General features: G+C 34.0%; 2 protein-coding genes across 3 annotated transcripts in view; one reads left to right on the forward strand and one right to left on the reverse strand.

The window, feature by feature from the left end:
* The window catches only part of LOC126881349 (uncharacterized), an 89,243-nt gene extending 78,352 nt beyond the window's left edge, over positions 1 to 10,891 (reverse strand). The window contains exon 1 of the mRNA XM_050645592.1: positions 10,710 to 10,891. The gene's annotated coding sequence lies outside the window, so the exon portion shown is untranslated. The remainder of the gene's footprint in view (positions 1 to 10,709) is intronic.
* Positions 10,892 to 10,897: 6 nt separating this feature from the next.
* Positions 10,898 to 24,051, forward strand: part of LOC126881348 (ataxin-2 homolog) — a 150,079-nt gene continuing 136,925 nt past the window's right edge. For both annotated transcript variants that reach the window (XM_050645590.1, XM_050645591.1), the window contains exon 1: positions 10,898 to 11,280. In XM_050645590.1, the coding sequence (XP_050501547.1) occupies positions 11,243 to 11,280 (38 nt within the window). In that variant the 5' untranslated portion in view covers positions 10,898 to 11,242. The remainder of the gene's footprint in view (positions 11,281 to 24,051) is intronic.

Genomic DNA, 24,051 nt, shown 5'->3' on the forward strand with positions numbered 1-24,051 from the left:
GCCCGTCGGGGTAGGCAAGGTAGGCGCCGCCTACCCTCTTCAAATGTAGTACAATAATATAAATTATTAATATAAATTACTTATTTCAAAATTGTAATTTATAAATTTTGACACAATACCTACAATAAAATAGCAAAAATTATCCAAATTATTTGTAAGAATATCCAAAAAATTTTCTCCGTAGTTATAATTATTGTACGCTCCTTGTAGTATCAGTAGTACTGTATAAGATTCTATATTCTTCCTGGGTCAGGCACTTGAAAACGTAGCCTGAAATAGAACGACGCCAACACCGAATTCACGTGCGATCTCTCTCTGTTTACGCGAGCAGGCCTGCTGCAGGTCTCGCGTATTCTACGATTTTGAAAGGGCGCATAGGCACAGAGTCTTATAGCCGGACCTCCAAAATTTTATCAGTTGCTTCTCTTGTGTCTTGTGAAACTGTTTTAAATAATTTTGTTTTTTGATTTTGGCTGTTATTAGTAGGTTAAGTATTGAATAAAACTAGGTAGGACAAATTAAATTTGTTTATGAAAACTGAATAATAAACAGGTAAATTTGAGATCGGTCTATTGAAGGTCATTTTAATTTTATATTAATTTAGTAATAATTCACTAACGACAAATAAATCTGTGAATAGTTATTTGTCAGTCGTCCATTATATTTTATAGATATAGATAGAAGTGTTATTAGAATTTATAGATAATTAAAAATTTAAAGCGAGGTTAATTGTTAACTTATCAATTTATTCGAAGAGTAAATTATTATTTGATACAAAAATAAAATAAGTAATATTTGACGTTGTTGAATCGTAGGTGTGTTAGTTTTATTGGTGGAAAAACTTTAGTCATCGAATATGAATATTTTAAACGATGTAATATGCAGTTTGATCGAGACGCCTTATTCAAGACGCCAAAATCAAGAAAGGTCAGAAATTATTTCAATGGGCCGGCCTTTACCAAATTTAACAATTTTATCCACAGATAAGACAAAAGACAATCGACCATTTTCGAGAACGTTTAAAACAATATGGTATGAAAATCATAAATGGCTAAGCGGAAGTTATTTTAAAAATTCACTTTTCTCTTGGCCTTGTCTGTTGCTCTCAAATTTGAAGCAAAATGTTTGGGTGAGTCAGGGATATTCAGATTTGAAAAATTTATCAGCTAGTGTAAAAAAACATGAATCTTCGAAAGAACATTTAAACAATTGCTTAGGTTTAAAACGGTTAGAGAAAAATAAACAAACGATTGACAGTGCTTTAGCTGGACAAATTTCTCTATCTAATAAGATATAGAATGAAGAAGTTGAAAAACATTGAAGAAGTTGAAGAAATTGATGTTACAATTCTGTTAGTAAAACAAGAACCTGCATTTCGCGGTCGTGATGAGAGCCATAATTCTTCAAACATGGGTAATTTTAAAGAAATTTTTAATTTAGTAGTTAAACGCGATCAGGAAATCCAGGATCATGTTAAAAAATAGAAGGGGTGTTCACGGGTTTGTCAAAAACAATACAAAATGATTTAACAGATTGCCTTGCCGATTACGTAAAAAATGAAATTTCAACAGAAATTAATGAAAGTCAATTTTTTTCTATACTAGCGGACGATACTACTGATATAATCGAAAAATCACAGTGTACTTTAACAATCCCTTTTGTTAAAAAAGTTGGTCAGGTAACAGAAAGATTTTTAGGGTTTTTTGATGTTAGCGAGAATAGATCTGCAGACGCTCTATATAGTTTAATTTCAAACGTGCTTGAGCCATATGATTACAAAAATAAATAAATTGCTCAATTTTACGATCGTGCAAGTGTAATGGCTGGCACTTTAAACGGATTACAATCAAAAATTAAAGTAGATGCTCCAAAAGCAATTTTTACACATTGTTGCGCTCATAGATTACATTTAGTATTGCAAGACGGCTCAAAATGTATTACAAATTGTAGGATATTTTTTGTCGCCTACCCGAAGTATATGTGTAGCCTACCCGCATACTGAGGTCGCGAGCCGCCACTGTTTAGGACCTACTCTTCACAACGCAATAGGTCCCCATAACGCTCGAGTAACTGCAAATTTAGCACATAGGGTCAAGTGGGGCAATTATGAGACATTATTTAAATCGTTTGATTTTTTTATGCCAATTTTGATTGAAAATTAAAAGCGAAAAACATCTATATGTGCAGAAATATGTACAGAACCTTCTCATATGGTCAATTTGCCAATGGTCAATTTGCCAATGGTCAATTTGCCAATAATACATCAATTTTTTAAAAAATAATACATTTTATATGTCTGATTTTTCACCTCTCATAAGGTACAATAATTATGAGACAGGCAAATTTGAGACATATTTAAAAGCTGTGTTTTAGTCAGCAAAATTGGGTTTGGGAGAAAGTGAAACGGCATGGTACAAAAATGATACACAAGCTAGAAAACACTTTTTTTATAAAAGAAAGAAATTAAAAGGTAATATAATATAATATAATATATTGTTATGATCTGCTTCTTATTAATTTTATATTAATTATTATTTATTTGATTAATTATTTAATTGTCGCAAATCATACATAAAAAATGAATAAAAAATCTCAGGGTGCCTTTTTATAATATTAAAAAAATGTCTAAATTATCTTACGTTATACTTATCTTCTCTCGTGGTTTCAGTATCTCTTAGTTGATCCTAATCGGGATAAAATAGGAAAAAGAAATCAAGCAAAAATATAAAATAAACATACAGAATTGTCTTTTATTTATCAAAATCAATACTCTAAAAGTCTATCAAATCTAAAACCTGTGGACACAGATGTCCCAATGAAATTTTTACCACTTAAATTTATTCTAGTTAAAAAAAAACAATTTATCGGTTTGTTCCCGATGACTTTGGTACAACAAAATAAACAAAACCAAATTATGCATTCGCAAGATTAGCTATACTTCCTATTTACTTTTTGAAATATTGGAATTTTAATTCCTACGCTTTTTACTCAAAATTTTAGTTTCCGAACATTAAAATATCTTTCACATAAGTTGACTGACCTTTTGCTTCACTCACACTGATGTCTTCTCGTGACCCAAAACAGCTCTCCCTCGTTGACTATGTTAAAGGCTACTCATCAAAGCCCTCTCCGTTCTCCAGCTTCAAAACTATCAGCATACCAGCACCAATTCTCCAACAAGCCAGGCCTCTTTTGACCAGTACTCGATTCAAACAAAACTCCAAAAATTCTCTGCTCTCCTTCTCACAATAATACAGAATCAAAGAGGTATTTCGTCTCAATTTGATCTGTCTCTCGTTCCACTTTTCAGCACTATTCTCCACTATCAAACAACCACTGGTACTTGCTAACTATCTATCCACGAAAACGTCGAACTGCTCCTCAGCGATGCCAATCACATAATGACTTCTTTTTCAAACTCACTCAAACATTCAAACCACTTTTCCCCTTCCAAATTGCCAAGACTCAGAAACATTTCTCTTTTCCATTCGACAAACAAACAGTCATTTTCAAAATTATTCCGACCATCCTAATTACTTTCGGGGAACTCTACAACATTTACTCGGGGTGAAACAAATATATTAAAATTCCAAACTTTCTTTTAAACCATTTTTCTAGAAAATGATAATTACCTCTACCTGTGGATTCTATAGTTCCCGTAATAAACAATCTTTTTCCATTTTAAACCTAAATACATCGTTCTTTTCACTTTAATTATTCACAAAAGTCTTTAATGGTTCATCGGAAAGCTCATAAAAAAAGAAATTCACTTACATCCAAACTAAATTCTAATAAATATTTACAGATCAATATACAGGGTGTATCAAATTTATGTGCCCGCGTTATACAAAAAAAATTTAATTTAATTTTTATTTTGCCTTTGATTGATAAAATTGAAAACACAATAATATATAATACCTATTAGGTACCTATAGTAAATTAAAGATTATTATAATGGAAATGTAGATAACAAAAATTTAAGGTTTATTGAACATTGTAAGAAGAATGATCTGTTTCAAATATTAGTGACTTCTTCATGCGTTCTGTTCCACCATGGAAAGTCGGATTAGGAAGCTTCATTACTATATCTATACGTCTATAGTCTATAGGATCGACCTCGTACGTTTCTGGATTGGAAAGATATATAAATGAATTGTCCTTGCGCCGAAGATAAGATACTACATGGGAACCATTATCAACCGATTCAACATGAGCAACGTAATATACAATCTTCTTTTTCGTGGGAAATTGTACGAGTATGTAGTCGTCTTCCTTAACATCGGATATATCTAAATCTTGATTGGGTTCCATTTCATTCTCCACAATATCGTAGTATCAAATTTTCCGTGTCACTTTCATCGTCATCGATTTCTTCAATATGCTTGTCTTCGCTGTCACTTAATACTGCATTCTTCTTGTTGTTTGTTATTTTCTTATGTGTTTCTTTGTTTCTTATAGTCTCACTTTTGCACCTTCTAAACAAATCGACATAACTTAATTATGCTTCAAGACAGACTTCCGCGCCAAAGAGCTAACTAACGACTATGAAAGTGTTTTCGGTAGGTATATCGACGGGTTTCGGCTCGTACGATGAAAGTTAGAATACAAAATTTAATTTTTTTTTTTTTTCATTTAAGCTTTAACCTCCCGCGCATCAAGTTATAACATAACTACACGCGTGGCGTACTTTATACGCCACAAGAAAATACACTTAAAACAGTGGATTTGTTTTTTTTTTTTTGAAAAAAATACACTTAGCTGTTTGTTATAAACCTTATTCGGCATCAGCGAATACTTGGAGTTCCTTCTCAGTAAGCCAATTGGGATTTATAACTAGAATCTCAGAAATAACTAGAATAACTAGAAACCGAGCTCAGAAATATGAGTCAATTTTTATTTAAAAAAGGGAAAATGTTTGTGGTATGTATGTATGTGTGTGGAAAAGTTAAACCGATCTGAAGTTTTTTTCTGTGTTTGAAGAGGGGGTGAGGGCCGATTCAGAACCGGTGTAGTTTGTGAGTTTTGACTACCCATAAGCCAGCTATAGGACTTGGTAGGTACAAAACTGCATATTTTTTGGCGGTATATCTTCGGTTCAAGAAGAGACAGGAGAACAGTAAATACATCAAATAAATAGCGTTGAGTTAAGCTTTCAAATGGTGTCTAAGCTGTCAGTATCAGACATAGATACACACGGCTCAGTATAGCCGAAAAACTGAAAAACTAAACTTTGAAAATTTTGGTTTTTCGACAATTACTCAAAATTTCAACCTACGAATTACGCCAATAACTGAGCGTTTGTAGAAGAACTCTAGACGAATCTAACGGTGTATACTTTATATCCGGGAAAATTCGAATTTTTAAGTTATAGGCTTCATAAGTATGATCAAATCTATTTCTTATGGGAAAAACGGTTTTTCAAGCTCAATAATTCCTGTAATAGCTTCAGTTATCATACTTGATGGGATGTAAGGGATAGTGATGCGCAACGTATAGCCTCTCCTATCCAAATGTCAACCTCACCTGCCCGTGTAATGGTCTTGATACTGACCTTTCGGTGCATCCTGCCAGATAACAAACGAGGCTCTGACGTCCGAGCGATTGCCGGTATAAGCAATCCCCCCACTTACTGGCCAACGGCTTCGGGCGGATGAGCTGATAAGTGGAAGGGCACCTTTTTGTCCTGAGATTGATAAATCGGTCTCGAAGGCGGATGAACCTAATAACAACGTAACGGTCAACGGCATAAAGATGCAGAAGGCAACGGGGAACCACTGCATTAAAGACTCGGAGAGTACCCCTAGTACAATTAGCATGACTACGACAAATCATAGAAACGATATTACTGATCATGGAACTCGGATACCAAGATCCGGCAGAGAAGGACAATCACAAGACGGCAAGGCCTTCTCGGTCGCCAGCAGAAGAAATCCTTGCCAATATAGTGTAAAGATAAACCTCACGATCTGCACATGGAACGTTAAAACATTATACGAGGCAGGTAAGACTCATAATGCAATCAAGGAGATGGATAGACTATCAGTAGACATAATGGGAATAAGTGAAATGAGATGGACGAACTCTGGGCAATGTAAAATTAATGATCATCACATATATTATTCAGGTAACCCTAATCGAAGACACGAAAATGGGGTAGGTATAATCTTAAATCAAGAAACTGCCAGACATGTTAAAAATTTTGTACCTATATCGGAAAGAATACTCCTCCTTCAACTTAATACCTACCCAATTACAACTAACATTATCCAGGTATATGCCCCTACAGCTGACAAACCGGACGAGATAATTGAAGCATTTTATAATGAACTATCCAACACCTTAAAATGCCTCCCCAAAAAGGATTTAACTTTGATTATGGGTGATCTAAATGCTAAGATTGGTAGGGGACAATCGGGAGAATTCATAGGGCAATTTGGACTTGGAGAAAGAAATGAGCGAGGAGACCGACTGGGTGAATTTGTGGCAGAAGAAGAGTTTGTGATTACTAACACTTACTTCAAACTCCCTTACAGAAGATTATATACATGGAAATCACCTCAAGACACTCCAGGCCGCATAGTGAGAAATCAAATAGATTACATCATGATTAATAAAAGATTCCGTAACAGCATAACATCAGTCAAGACATACCCAGGAGCTGATATCAAGTCAGACCATAACCCACTGATTGGCAAAATTAAGCTCAGGCTAAAGAAGGTTAGACGTAGTGTCAATCCAAAATTCGACATAAGGCTATTAAAAGACCAAAACACAGAACAGAGTGTAAAACGGTATATACAGAACAACTTGAATACCGTTATTCAATCGGATGTAATGGACCAGGAGATAGAAAAGTTGCATACAGTTTCACAAGACATACGTGAGAAATTCCTCAAACCACCAAAAATAAAGAAGAAATCGTGGATGACAAACGAGATTTTAGATATGATGGAAGAGAGGCGAAAGTCCAAAGATCAGGACATGTCATTATACAAAAGAATAGATAAAGATATCAAAAAAGCAATTAGAATAGCTAAGGATACACGACTAAGAGAACAGTGTGCGGAAATCCAGCAATTGCAACATAAACACGATTCATTCAATATGCACAAAAAAGTTAAAGAAGCTGCAGGCTTATACAAACCTAGAAGAGTTGGGTGTTTGGCAGATAACCAAGGCAAACCACTGTTAAGTGTGGAAGAAAAACTAGACACGTGGAAGAAATATGTGGAAGTAACTTTTGCAGATGAAAGGCAGAATACCATTGAAGACATTGAATGCCAAACAGGACCCCCGATTACCATTGAAGAAGTCACGTCAGCTATTAAAACAACTAAAGATGGTAAAGCTGTAGGGCCTGACCAGTTTTATGTAGAATTCCTAAAACTTATGGATGAACAAGGAATAAAATGGATAACAACCGTATTCAACAAAATATACGTAACTGGAAAAATACCCCAAAGCTGGTTAAAGTCGACCTTCGTAACTTTACCCAAAAAAGTAAATGCCAAAACATGTGAAGACTACAGAACAATTAGCCTAATGAGCCACTTACTCAAAACGTTTCTGAAGGTGATACATGGCAGAATATATAAAAAATGCGAACAACAGATATCATGGACGCAGTTTGGATTCCGCGATGCCTTAGGCACCCGAGAGGCTCTATTCGCTGTCCAAGTGCTTATGCAAAGATGCAGGGATGTTGACTGTGAAGTGTATATTTGTTTTATCGACTACAAAAAGGCGTTTGATAGAGTAAAACATGATAAACTCATAAACATCTTGAAAGAAGCGGGAGTAGATGATAGAGACTTGAGAATCATATATAATTTGTATTACAACCAAACTGCCAATATTAAAGTGGAAGACCAATTAACAGAGGCAGTCTCCATAGATAGAGGAGTGAGGCAAGGATGCATCCTGTCCCCGGTGCTGTTTAATATATACTCTGAATGTATCTTCGAGCAAGCGCTGAGAGAACTACAGGAAGGCGTATTAGTCAACGGAGTGCGTCTGAACAACATTAGATATGCCGACGACGCTGTAGTTTTTGCAGACAGTCTAGATGGTTTGCAAAGAATAATGTCGCGCATATCAGATATAAGTAGAGAATACGGACTTGATCTCAATACGAAAAAAACAAAGTATATGGTAGTCAGTAAGCGCGAAATATTAAATACACAGCTTTTGGTTAACCAACAACTAATTGACAGGGTCGACAGCTACGCATACCTTGGTACCAACATAAACAGCCAGTGGGACCACTCAAGTGAAATAAAACAACGCATAGGAAAAGCGAGATCAGCGTTCATAATGATGAAGTCTCTTTTCAGAAGCCACGATTTACCTCTTGCTACCAAAATCTCTATCATCAGATGCTATGTATTTTCTACGTTATTATACGGAGTAGAGGCCTGGACACTTTCCGAGGCTTCTTTGAGAAAACTCGAGGCATTTGAGATGTGGTGTTACAGGCGCATTTTGAGAATTTCGTGGGTGGATCGTGTGACTAATATTGAGGTTCTACGTAGAATAGGCAAGGAATGCGAGATTATTAACATAATCAAAGAGCGCAAACTAGAATATCTTGGCCATGTTATGAGGAATGAACAGAGATATGGCTTGTTGCAACTCATTCTTCAAGGCAAGGTATTTGGAAAGAGAGGACCAGGGAGAAGAAGAATATCTTGGCTTCAAAACCTGAGAAAGTGGTTTAATACATCGACAACCGGACTATTCAGAATAGCAGCAAGCAAAGTTAGGATAGCCATGCTGGTCGCCAACATCCGGAACGGATAGGCACCTTAAGAAGAAGAAATCATACTTGATCTTAGGTGCATAAGATACTACTTGTCAATACGTTTCAAACTCATGTTTAGTAAACAAAATCGGTTAAGCCGTTTAGAAGTTATTAAGCTACAAAAGTATAATCCAATTACCGATTATTCCCTAAATGGTTTATGTAGCTGTAGTGGTTACGACGCTAATTTGATCTGGCAACGGGTAATCCGAGTTCATTTACCGGCCATCCCAATATTTTTTTCAATCTATTTCGAATAGAAAAAAAATCTAGTGTTCGATGGACACTAGATCATTTGGGAGATAATGCGACAAAGGCGACCATTTATAAAGCTTAACGTGTAATCGAGAAACATTGCATTCCACTTTACACATTTAATTTATAAATAACTTTGAAAAACTCCTGATACAAGAATAAAAACCGCTAAACGCCGTAAAAATGAGTGGCGCATACAATATTCCAGCTACAAAAGATCTGATATGAATATTACGTGGCGCGAAAATGTATTTTCATTTTGATGTAAAACAAAATTCTAGTTTTATTTTAAAAGATTTTTTCATAATATTTGCTAAATTTGAAGTAAACGCGCCACAAGAGTTTCAAAATTCAAACTGTATCAAAGTTACTCTTTTGTGGCGCGTTTTACTTTAAATTGGGCAAATATTATGAAAAACAATTTTTAAATAAAACTAGAATTTTGTTTTGCATCAAAATGAAAATACATTTTCGCGCTACGTAATATTCATATAAAGTCCACTTTACATCGACAATAATTGGACAAGAAATTGACAACAAGTTATTCAAGGTCAAATTTGAATTATACAAAACACAATTCTACATCCAATTTTGCCGTGAATAAAAAGAAAATAAAGAAATTTGACAAAATAAAACATATCCAATTGTTCTATTTCATCAAATTCCTTCATTTTCTTTTACAAACATACATTTTGTACTCGTCAAATTTGGCCTTGAATAACTTTGTCAATTTATTGTTCAATTTATTGTTGATGTAAAGTGGACATTAGATCTTTTGTAGCTGGAATATTGTATGCGCCACTCATTTTTACGGCGTTTAGCGGTTTTTTTTATTCTTGTTACTATAATCCGCGTGGCGTATATTGTCCACCACCGGAAACAACAAATAATAAACTGTAAATTACGATCTTCCCAGAACGCTGATTATAACGAAACTAAAACCAGTTGTACAGCACATTCCAGTAATAGGTTAGATAGATAAACAAGGTCAAAAATTAAATTTTTAAATATATTTGCAGTATAATTCTTATATCTGGCGTACAAAATACGTCAGAGCGTGTAGTTAAAGGTTAAAATGCATAAAATAATTTTGCGTTTTTTTAATCATTAAAGGAATATTACCTTTATATTTTAATTACGTAAAATAGGGACTTAAAAATTTTAGCTATCGTTAACCATATATTAGCACCAAAATTCTGTATTTGTTCATTAAAAATAATATAAACTGTCTCATTTTTGCACCTCTTTTTTCAGTGTCTCACATTTACACCACATGACCCTACTTTCCTCCTCTAGGTACTATATACATATTAGTAATTAGTAGGTTTACCTTACTGCCTTACTGCTAAAATACTACATTTTAAATTATTTTGAAATACTAATAGAAAACGGTGAAAGTACCATTGCATGAAATAATAACACCCAATTAAACAAAATAGAAATAAAAAACTTTTTGTCAAGTCAAAAATTGAAGTGACTGGAATGGAATGTTCCCATTCAAAAAACACAGTGCCACAGTGGTAAAACAGAAATAGCCAACATACTTCACATACTTCCGGTTTTGGTATTTTTGGTCCGTTTGTTTTGACTGCACCTTATAAAATTAGGTCATGTGAATTGCACGGGAATAAAATCATGGTATATACTCACTCACCGTTTTTGATCTTGGTGACACAACAGGTTGTTGAATTAAGAAATAATAAGATAGAATTCCAATAGCAATTATTACGCACACTCAAGTATATCGATTATTCAAATTTTGACAAATTTGCCGCCACAAAACAAATGCAACGAAAGTTCAATGGCGCCTTGCGCGCAATCGCATTACGGCTTGTCAGTCTTGACAGACATTACCCGCAGATGCTGGTCACACATTTGTTTGTTGTCAGAAATATATCAGTTTTTTAAACGATTCAATTTGATATCAGTCAAAATCAGACATACCATTGTTGTCTGAATGTGATACAAGGAAAATCACTCGAATGCGATCATCGCAACAAAAGAAAAACGCGTTCTTCGGTTACGTCACTAGGCCATTTTGTATTTGGTGAAATCTTTGTTCCTGAACAGAGAAAAGTTGTAAGGTTTTTCGTAAACCTCGTGTTCTTTTTAGAGGGTTACTAAAAAATTATCAAAATTCCGGTGCCCACGAGAAACAGGGATCCCGGCCACTACGGTAGCGGTGATATGAACAACAAGAGGAAAAATCGAGGGGGCCCTGTCAGGTCAGTATAATGTTCAAAACAAAAACAACTAAAAATAATACAATACACTACTTGACAGACGGTATGTATAATATGCATTGTTTCAATGATTAATAATTTAATTAGGGATACCTAAGTGATGACAGGAAATATCTGTAAACTTGCAACTCCCTTAATTTGCTCTACTTTTCATTTATGTAGTCAATACTTTACATATCCTATATTAATGATGGATATTATGGAATATTAAAAATACCTTCATCTTTATTATGTTTTTAAATAGTCAACTTGAATACTACTCTATGATTACAACCAAACATCTTCGGTTTTACTAATTTGTTTAATAGGGGAGAGTATGTACATAAATAATCATTATTTTAAATTGGCTTCCTTAAAAAAATGCCATAATATATTCAATACTAATAATGCAGAGGTTGATACTGCCTCATCCATAATATATGATTTTAATTATAAGCTTTTTATTGTAATTTATTGTACTAATTTTATAAAAAAAAATGATGGGATTTATTATTTATATCTTATTTTATTTGTAATATTATGTTCATGGCCAGTAAGTGTTGAAAAATTATGATGAAGAGTGTACATAGTTGGTTAATTTGTCTTTTTTGGTTGTTCTGTTTTCAGTTCTATTTATTGTTGGGTTTAGTCATGTAATTTGTAATTTTTAAGTTGACTTACCTCTTCCTCCGTTTGTACCTATAGTTTTGTACACCCATTTGTACCTATAGATTATACTATTAGTGATACTTTTCATATCTGTTTTTTGATCTAAGAATTAAATTTTTTTAACTAAATCTTTCAAAGGCAAAACTATCAGTATGAAGGATCTTACCAAATGCTCCTAATTTAAGTTAAAATTAAATAGAAAAATAAAATGTATAGTACTTAATTGGCAAGAATTATAATCCTAGCCATCCTCATGATAGAATCATAGTATGCAACTTTAAGTATGTACCTAATACTCTAGAAACCATATATTCAGAATTAAGCAGGAAAGACGTGCACAATAAGCCGATTTACATCTAAGTAGATTTGCTGTTATAACCATGCATTTTGTCTTCAAGATTCAAGAAATTGATCATACAAGAATATGGTTGTATTCCTCTTAACCCTTTCAATGCGGAAAGTGTACTGGTGTGCTTTGTTAATTGTTGATAAAATGAGAAAGGCGCACAGGTGGCTCTCGTCCCATTAACTTTTAATTAAGTAGAGCAGGGCCACACAGTGCAGCTCCCTACTATTTAACGCCACACTGAAAGGGTTAATGAAACCAAGTTGTTTGGTAGACTTGCAACATCTAAGATCTATATGAGAAGCTGAGTATCAAAGACGGACTACTCCATCTTGTACTTTTTTCAGGAAATAGCGCGTTATATTCTGTACATCTAATTGTGATTTTTTTTATAAATATACTTCTAGTGTCTCTAAATAATTTTGAATAACGAAAATGTAAATATACAGGGTGTCCAGAAACTCTACCGACAAACGAATACAGGATATTCCTCAGATAATTTTAAGACATCATCATCATCATCATCTTGGTGCTACAGCCCCCTTACAGGGCCTCGACCTTCTGAAGCTTTCTACGCCATTCTGTTCTGTCCCTTGCTTGCATTTTCCAGTTGCCATCTCCGATCTTCTCGGCATCCTGTGTTACCCCTTCCATCCACCTCAGCTTTGGTCTACCCCGTCTTCTCATTCCCACGGGTTGCGCTGTTAGAATCTTTTTTATCATGTTCGATTCAGGGGCCCGGGCTACATGTCCTGCCCACTGCAGGCGGTTTCGCTTAATTATAGTGATAATATCTTTTCCACCAAACGTATTTTAAGACAATTTAACCAAATTCACCTAATCCGAAAATCCTTCTTAAGGGAGCTAGAGCTCTTTGAAGATGGCGTCTTTTAACTAGTTTTTCTTAAATACCTCCAGAAGTTTCTAGTTATAAAAACGAAAATTGGTACGCATATTTATCTTCCAGAGATAAATTGATTCCATATATTGTGAATTTCTAGTACCAATCATAGGCGTCCGTTTTGGGTTATTTTATCGCATAACTTTTTTTGCTTAATTTTTAAGCATTTTTAGTACTGGATTATTAAATTGTGAGGTATTCTAGCACTAAAAGGTACTCTTGCTTTAAGTCGGTAGGACACACCAATTTTCTAGAAAAATCGATTTGAAAATTTTTCTTTTGATGAAGTTGAAAAAAAATTGAAAAATATTTTCAAAAAAAACGGTGTATTTTACCAATTAAAGCAAGAGTAAGTTTTAGTGCTAGAATACCTCATAATTTAATAATAATATAGTGTAACAAATTCTTAACAATTGAATGGTGGGCTACAACAATGTTGTAAGCGACAGAATCGAGATTATGCAGGAGATGAAAAAAACACATTGACAAGCCATTTACGAACATACAGATACCAACATTGCGGTACGAAAAACTCAGGGAAGGCAAAATATTTTTAGCCAGATTGAAAGATGCTCGCATTGGTCTTTGGATATACAATAATATTGCATTAAAACCTCACTTTGACCCAATATGTCGCTTACAACATTGTTGTAGCCCACCATTCAATTAAAAACAAAAAATTATGCTGTAAAATAAGCGTTGACCTACCCAAAACGGATGCATATGACCGGTACTAGAAATTCGCAATTAATGAAATCGATTCATCTCTGGAATATAAATAAACGTACCAGTTTTGGTTTTTCTAAATAGTTTTTTTTTTTAATTTTTTTTTTTTTTTGTTGATATTCAAAAAACGAAAAGTTTTCAAATCGATTTTTCTAGAAAACGGAGTATCCTATCGACTTAAAGTAAGAGTACCTTTTAGTACTATAATACCGTACGTTTTAATAATCCAGACTCAAAAACGCTTAAAAATTAAAAACAAAAAAAGTTATGTGATAATATAACTGTTACCCTACCCAAAATGGACGCCTATGACCGGTACTAGAAATTTGCAATGGATGGAATCGATTAACCTTTGGAAGATAAATAAGTGTACCAATTTTCCTTTTTCTAAACAGAAGCGTTCTGGAGATATTTAAGAAAAACTAATTACCAGATGCCATCTTCAAATAGCTCTAGCTCCCTTAGGAAGCATTTTCAGACTAGGTGAATTGGGTTAAATTGTTTTAAAATTATCTGAGAAATCTCCTGTCTTCGTTTGTCGGTAGAGTTTCTGGACACCCTGTATAACTTCAAACAGGCATACGACTCAGTCAAAAGGAACAAATATATATTCACACAATGGATGATACTCAGGCATGTGTATAAATACAAAACCACAGGACAGACTTTTCAAAATTTTGCAGGGAGATGGGCTGGCCCCAACATTGTTTAACCTGGCACTGGAGTATGTGGTTAGGCAAATGCAAACTGGATGAGGAAACCTACTGACCAACCGAACGGTTCAACTGGCCGCTTATGGCGATAATAGTAATATTATGAGTAGAACATCAACAGGAGCACAGGAAACATACGCAGAGTTAAAAACACAAACAATGCTAGGTCTGGAAATTAACACAGAAAAAACAAAAATAATGACTCAGGCGAGAAGAAATATTTATTTATTTATTTATTTATTTCAACGGTAGAACCATTTACAAACGAGTACAAAAAAAAATATAGTTAAAGTAAAAATCATGTACAAAAAACATCAAAAATCAACGAATAAAAGACAATTAAACAACAAAATTTGTAAAATAAGACAGTAAATTCAATCGCAGAAGATGAAAAATATAGATAGATATTTATTCATTTAAATAGGTTACCCTAATATACAATAAATGTAGAGAATAGATATTACAAATCATTTACAAAAATCAAATATAACTAAGCAACATCAAATGAAATTAAACAAACTTTAAATAAATTTACAACATATAATACCATACAATACCGACCCATAAAATTAACATAATAAAGTATTACATCACTTGTTTCTAATATACAGCTTAAGTTTGGTTTTAAAAGATTTTAGTGACATTGTATTTTTTAATTCACCTGGTAGAGCGTTAAACTCATTAAAACCCCTGAATACTAATGAATTCATCGTCATTCTATAATTTGTTTTTGCTATGTAAATATTCCCCATATTCCTTGTAGAATAATCATGCACATTTTTATTGTACACTATAAACTGCTTAAAGTAATCTGGAGCTACATTATTAAGTATTTTATAAACCAAAATCATTGTATAATAATACAGTTTCTCTTCAATTGTGAACCAACTTAAAGCCTGTAGCATATATGATACAGGTGTAAGTCGATTTGTTTTCAATATAATTCTCATGCCACGATTTTGTAGTTTTTGTAGTTGATTGAGTTTATTTAAATTAAACATATACAATATAGTTGCGCAGTACTCAAAATGTGGCTGAATAATTGAATTAAAAACTGTAATTTTAGCTTGAGGCGATATATTTTGTGATATTCGGCTAAAAAAATATAGTTTTTTCGTTATTTTACGGACAATATAATCAAAATGATGATCAAAATTCAAACAACTGTCAATTTGAAACCCCAAATATTTAACACATCTTACAATATCAATCTTTTCATTTTTTACTTGTAGCAGAATGTTATCCGTATTTAATTGGCTATATTTGTATTTTGTTGTAAAGATCATTGCTTTAGTTTTGGAAATATTTAATTTTAATTTATTTGATGCCAAGTATTTAGCCATTTTTTCTAATGTATTATTCATTTTTTGAATCGCTACTTCAAGGTTAGTATCACTACAAGCTACAAAAGTATCATCCGCAAAAAGATTAATAAATTCACTTTCTACATATAGGTCTATGTCATTTAGATACAATATAAATAAGAGAGGCCCCAATACGCTGCCTTGTGGTACCCCAACATTGATATAATGTTCAGAGGATAATGCCCCATCAAAACGTACTATCTGCTTCCTATCACTAAGATAATCACTTAGCCATTTGTGTACTTTACCTACATATTTAAATCAATAAACTCTGAAGCTGCCTTTTGAAGACATAATGCTTGGACAGAAAGGATCAAGTAGTATTTCATTGCATAAGTTGAGCATTCTCGACAAGGGAAAATGATGAGCATACTCAGTCCTATGAAAAGGAATATAAAAGAGTGCAGTGTGTCGAGTTCTATGTATTGTGTTTAAGTACACATTATCCAATAACGAGGGATAATTGATAGCATTGTTTAGAATTTTAAATAGAAACAACATATCAGCTCTCAACCTGCGGTTCTTCAGCGTAGTAACATTAAATTGAGACATTATTCCACAATAATCTATGACGATATTTTCAGTATTTCTTATATTACAATGTGCTTCATAAGCTAAGGATCTTAGAAACTTCTGCTGAACGCTCTCCAATCCATCAATGTAAACTTGATGAAACGGAGACCAAACAACGGAGCAGTATTCAAGTCCAGAGCGCACTAGAGAGCAGTACAGTAATTTGAATACAGTAGGTGAGAGATCATGACTGTTGCGATAAATAAAACCAAGATTGCGAAATCCTGTTTCCTTAATTTTAAGATAATGGCTTCTAAATGTCAATGCACAATCCAATAATACACCCAAATCTTTAATCCCAGTAACTGAATCCAAGAGTACATCATTAAGAACATATCTATTAGCTGTTAGATTATTTATACGACCAAATGAAATACAAGAACATTTAGTCGGATTTAGGCTTAAACCGTTTTGTTTCGACGATAAACATATATTATTAACATCATCTTGTAGAAGATCTCTATCTGATATATCATGTATGTAACGAAATAACTTAAGATCATCAGCAAATAGTAGAAAGTGTGAGTTTTTGATAGCCTTACCAATATCGTTAATGAACAAGTTAAAGAGCAAGGGACCACAATGAGACCCTTGTGGGACACCAGAACAACAATGGAATTCTTTAGAAACATAATTGTTGATATGAACTTGTTGTGTACGTCCCATCAAAAAGCTTTTAATCCAATTGACAATGGGTTCACCAAAGCCAGACGCATGAAGTTTATGAACCAACAGGTTATGATTAACCCGAGGATTAACCCTGTCAAATGCCTTTGAGAAATCAGTATAAATGCTGTCGACCTGAATCTTATTCTCAAATCCACCCAATAAGTATTGTTGGTAGTTGACAAGGTTTGTTACAGTTGACTTTCCGTTAGAAAAACCATGTTGCTCATCAATAATTATGTTTCGGCAAATTCTCATTCTATTTTTATTCTTTCACGAAATCCCTAAAATCATTTTATGGAAGCGTGCTTTGCCAACTTTATATCAAGTTACCAAAGCACCCAAAAAAACAAAAAAAAAATTAATTTCTTTACAATTAATTAGCGACTAATTAGCGGCAAATTCTCATTCTATTCCCATTCTTCTACGAACGCTCGAAAGTCATTTTTTGGAGTTGTGCTTTGCTAACCTTATATCAATTTAGCAGAGCACCTAAAAAAATAAAAAAAAATAAATAAACGACAAAATCGGTATTCTTACAACTTATTCACGACTAATTAGCGGCAAATTTTTTTTCTATTTCCATTCTTTTACGATAACCCTAAAATGATTTTTCGGAGGTGTGCTTGCCAACTTTGTATCAAGTTAACAAAGCACCCAAAAAAACAAAAACAAAATTAATTTAGAAAATCAATTTGTTCACAACTAATTGGCGACTAATTAGCGGCAAATTCTGATCCTATTTTCATGCTACTACAAAAAAACCTAAATCATTTTATGGATGCGTGCTTTGCGAACTTTATATCAAGTCAGCAAAGAACCGTCAAAAACAAAAAAACGACAAAATTGGTGTGTTCACAACTAATGCACGACTAATTAGCAAAGAATTCTTATTCCATTGCTATTCTTCTCCGGAAACCCTAGAATGATTGTATGGAGTCGTGCTTTGCCAACTTTATATCGAGTAAGCGGAGCACCGTGAAAAACAAAACAAAATTTTTTGTGAATAAAATTCCTTTACAAATAATTAGCGGCAAATTCTCATTTTATTCTCATTCCCTTACGAAAACTCTGAAATCATTTTATAGCGGCGTGCTTCGCCAACTTTATATCGAGTTAGCAAAGCACCCAAAAAAACAAAAAAAAAATTAATTTAGAAAATTCATTTCTTCACAACTAATTAGCGACTAATTAGCGGCAAATTCTCATTCTATTTTCATTCTTTTACGAAATCCCTAAAATCATTTTATGGAAGCGTGCTTTGCCAACTTTATATCAAGTTAGCAAAGCACCCAAAAAAACAAAACAAAAATTAATTTAGAAAATTAATTTTTTCACAACTAATTAGCGACTAATTAGCGGCAAAAACTAATCCTATTCCGATTCTCCTACGAACGCTCTAAAGTCATTTTTCGGAGGTGTGCTTTGCTAACTTTATATCAAGTTAGCAAAGCACCTAAAAAAATAAAAAAAAAAGAAACGACAAAATCGGTATTTTCACAACTAATTAACGACTAATTAGCGGCAAATTATCCACCTACTTTCGAATCGATTTGTGATAGGTGTTTAGCTAACTTGATGCTCATGTTTCGGCAAGCCCAGGTAAGATTTATCGATACCAATTTATCTAGAAGTTTTGGAATTGCTGATTGAATAGTTATACCTCTATAATTATTTACACATTCGCGATTGCCAGATTTATAGATAGGTGTAAGAAAACTATTTTTCCAATAATGTGGAAATATAGATGATGACAATGATAAATTGAAAATTTGTTGTAAAGGTTTACAAAGGGAAAACATACAGTTCTTAATAAGTGCTGCAGGTATACCATCAGAGCCTGAAGAATATGTAGTTTTTAAACTCATAATTCCCTCAAAAACATCTGTCAGACTAAATTCCAGAGTTTGGATATCTACACTGTACTCTAATTCAAAGGTAGGTAAATTATACTCACTATCATTATATGTACCCGAAAAATAATTGGCAAATAGATTGACTATTTTCTCACCACACTGAGCAATTACATCCCCACCTTCAATAGACATTACATTTATTTATTTATTTATTATTTATTATTATTATTATACGGGATAACCCCATTAACAGAAAAAATACAGTTAAATATTAATACATTTCCAAAAGGTAATAATAAATTCAATGTGTTAAATATGACTTAATTAATCTAAAAAATAGAGAGTTAGAAAAGTATAAAAACACTGAAAAATTTCATATGTCACGAAAATTAATATATAACATAAATATTGACTACAAAAAAATATACAACATACAAACATAACACTTAAGAGTATAAAAATAACATCACAGAGCAAGAGATCTTTTTAATTGATTTAGAGTTATATTAAATAAATCAAGTTCGTAATTATTTAACAATCCCATATACCTATCAAGTGGGTTGTGAACGCCATACAATGTTCTATGGAAAGGTATTTTAAACATATTATGGTAAGGGAGAGCTTGATAAGGAACATTAAAATTAATCTGACTTAAAAGATTGGGAGAATCTATAAGTCCATTTATGATCCTAAAAATGAAAACAGCACCTGCTATGTCACGGCGTACCTTAAGTGGAGGTAGGGACAACTGTTGTTCAAGAAAAGAATAATCGTGATTGACAATGATAGTTTGTGTATAGTAAGCACATGATCTCAAGAATCTATGTTGTATTCTCTCGATAGTATCAATATGAGTCTGGAAATAGGGTGAATAAACCACAGAACTGTACTCCAAGAGGGACCTTACTAAGCTACAGTAAACAAGCCTAGTAGATTCAATAGAGAAGAATTTGCAATTTCTTGTAACAAATCCCAAAAGTTTAGATGCCTTCACAGATACAGCATTTATATGCTCCACAAAAGAAAGCTTCTCATCCAAAACAACACCCAAATCCCTAACGGAAGATACATATTCAAGTGGCTGATTATTAATGATGTAACCTGATTCAATTCTACTGACTTTCCGAAAGAAGCTTATAAAACAGCATTTCCTGGCATTCAAGAAAAGTTTGTTTCGAACACACCACTCCTGCAGTCTATCAAGATCCTCCTGCAACAACGCCTGGTCCAACAAACCATCCACAGGTCTCCAGAATTTACTATTCAAAAAGCAATTATTTATATCATTAACAAAGATGATAAAAAGAAGCGGAGAAGTATGGCCACCCTGAGCAACTCCGGAGCTTACTGTAATAATGTCAGATAAATAGCTACCAATCTTCACTCGTTGAGTACGCCCCGATGAGGAGTTCTTAATCCACTCGACAAAGTTAACATCAAAACCCACAGACACCAGCTTTTCCAAGAGTATTTGGTGATCAACACGATCAAACGCTTTCGAAAAATCCGTGTATATGGCATCTATCTGTTTACGATCCTCCATTTGACACAATAAGTCAGACTGATACTCGACCAAGTTCATCGCAGCAGACCTTTTTATGCGAAAGCCATGCTGTGAATCAGAAATTAATCCGTTACACAACCAAGAAAGCTGCTTGGCCACCAGGCTGTCAAAAAGCTTGGGTATTGCAGACTGAATGCATATGCTGCGATAATTTTCAATGTTATCCTTTTGCCCATTTTTATAAACAGGTATAACGTAGCTCTCCTTCCAAGCAGCCGGAAACATAGATGTCGCTAAAGACCTGTTAAACAGTAAATGCAAAGGTATGACTAGAGTACAGACACACTTTTTCAAAAGATAATTAGGCACACCATCAGGACCAGCTGACAGCTTATTGGGAAGATCACTTATACTGTCAAAAATTTCAATTATGGATATCGCAGCAGGTCTAATACATGTACTTACATTGCTATCCTCAGGGTAGCAGGGCACCCGGAGCTGACCATTATTAGGCAAGTAAACAGTTTGAAAGAACTTCTTAAATAAATTTGCTATATCTTGACCGTTAGATGCTGATTGGTCTAAATAAAATAAAGAGCTCGGTAAGCTATGAGTAGATCGCTTGTCATTAATGAACTTCTAAAATGATTTAGGGTTATTTTTTAAGCTAATGTCTACTCCACCCATATAGCCACTAAAGCATGTATCAGACAAACGCTTACACTCAGCCCTAAGGCGAGAAAACCTAACATATTCAGCATCAGACTGACTTCTCATGTACATAGAGTGGGCACGTTTTTTCTCCTGCGTTAAATTCCTGAGTTCGTGGGAAAACCATTTAGGGAAGGAAGATGTTCTGAATCTTTTTAATGGTACAAACAATGCTATCCCCGTCAACAGAACATCATAGAACAAACCCACAGAATTATCAACACCCTCAACCAGACAGTTCTGCCAATCCATGGATGCAAGGAAGTTATTGAGTTCAGCGTAGTTTCCATTTACAAAATCATAAAAGAATTCATCATATTTTAAATTTTTTGAAACAGTTAAATCTAAGTTTAAAAAACACTCATAACCCACATGGTGTTGGCTAGGGTCTACCAAAGGATCTTTTGCTTTCAAGACATTTAATTCCCTAACATTTGAAAAAACCAAATCTAAAAATACATTACGATTATTAGGAACATTAATGTGTTGAAAGAATTTTAAAAACCCTAACTCTTGAGCAACATCTATTGCAGGATCCCCTCCAGGACACTGAACCATTAATCCATACTCGTCATTCAGCCAAGTTGCATTGGGTAGGTTGTAATCGCCAAATATGTATATGTTAAGTGAAGTGTAACGTATGGTAATATCTTCTATAGATTGACAATGCAAACTGTAAGTATCTCGTGAAGATTGTGGAGGAATGTATACTCCACCCACCACAAACCTTGTTGTTTTATATTGGCATAGGATATAGATTTGCCTACATTAGGATAAGCGTTAGACCCACGTGTAGCATTAACATGTCTCCAAAAAGAGCGGGGATTGCTTGAAAGATTTGCTTGAATATTCTCTAAATAGTTTTTTATAACATACTGCTTGTAATGATTTACATCTTTCCCTTAACACTGAAAATTCCTCATATGAGTTGCCTGATGCTTTAAAATTCCGGTGAGCTATTTTTTTTTTTTGTATGACAAGTTCAATCAATTCTCGTGAAAAGCAAACTGGAAAGTTCAACGATTTAAACCGATTAACAGGAACAAACATACTGATGGCGTCATATAAAATATGGTAAAAATTTTCTATGCAGCAATTAATATCTGATACATCTAATACCTCGTTCCAAGGAATTGATGCTAAATGCTCATTTAAAACCTGATAATTACATTTTTTAAAATCATGATAAAATACATCATATTTAAGAAATAAATTTAAATTAGCTGCAGGTAACAATATAGTATAAGCTGAATGATATTGAGAAGTATTCAATAGAATATCAGTAGAAATCGACACAACTGCATCCCTCTGCGTAGAAAAAACTAGATCTAAAAATTTATTATTAAGGTTAGGCAAAGTATTTACTTGTGACATATTAAGAAAATTGTAGCAAGTACAAACAATATTTGCTGGATAGTGTTGCGAACACTCAACTGTTACACCATCACTAAGATTATACCAGGATGCCTCAGGTAGGTTGTAGTCACCACAAATACAGAACTCACAGTCACTGAATCTATCTGCTAAGTCCAATATACAGGTTGAATGCTCCTCATATAATGACCCAGATGACAGTGGAGGAAAGTACACAGCACCAATGATTAACTTTCTAGTAGCACACATGACCTGTGCAAATACATGTTCCACAGAGGAATCGATAGGCTTAACCATCATTGAATGAAGGCACTTATGGATAGCAATAAGGACACCACCACCACGAGTCTTCGAACTAGTTTGAGTGTCTCTGTCGTGCCTATACACATTAAAGTCACTCAATCCCAATTCAGCATCTAAGATTTTAGCCTTCACTTTCTCACGTTGCAATAGGGTAAGATCAGCTCCAATTCGCAGATTTGAACCCAATAAGGCTCTGCGCTGTTTTAAACAAGAGATAACAAGGGCTAAATCATTGAATGCGACTTTAAGAGGTCTTGTTTTATCCACTAGTCGACCAAGACGAAAGGCTTTATAGGTGCTGTTGGTTACACCAATTTTATTGAGAACTCCACGTACCTCATTTCTGTCATGTTCGGCATGGATGTTAGAATCACTTGAATGGTTTTCAGGTACATTGTATATAATAATATTTTTGGCTCTCCGGCTCCTGTCTTCTATCTCCTCAAAAACTGCATCAGTATTTAGTGTTGGGGAAGATTTTAACTCCTGAATCTCCTTTTTAAGACTAACCACCTCTTGTTGAAGTTCCTGGACAATCCTGACCACCATGGGCGCTGATTTAAATGCATTACGACACTCAACACAAAGATAGAGAAGGTTTCTTTTTTGTAGAACCACAGCCCTTGTTTCTGAACTAGAGAGGCCTGAGCAACCCTCTGACAAGTGAAACACTACACGGCAGCAGTCACAGTATAAGGGTTTATCTTCACCTTCAATGGAATATTTGCATTTAGTACACAGTTCTGAAGGCATTTTATCCTGAAGAGAAGAAATATAGTCCCACAAAACCATATACATGAAGATGACATTGAAACGGTTGGAAAGTTTACATACCTGGGAGTAGAAATATATGCCGATGGATCAGAAGATGGAGAAATACGGAAGAGAATAACGCAGGCAAACAGAACTTATTTTGCCTTCTCCCATATATTTCAGTCTAAAAGTGTCCACTGAAATACAAGGATAAGAAATTTAATACGGAAGAGAATAACGCAGGCAAACAGAAATCTATAAAACTTTATTCAACCAATAACATGCTATGGCAGTGAAGCTTGGGTCCTGAAAGAA

Source organism: Diabrotica virgifera, chromosome 3 (assembly GCF_917563875.1).
Source record: "Diabrotica virgifera virgifera chromosome 3, PGI_DIABVI_V3a".
Lineage (NCBI taxonomy): Eukaryota > Metazoa > Arthropoda > Insecta > Coleoptera > Chrysomelidae > Diabrotica > Diabrotica virgifera.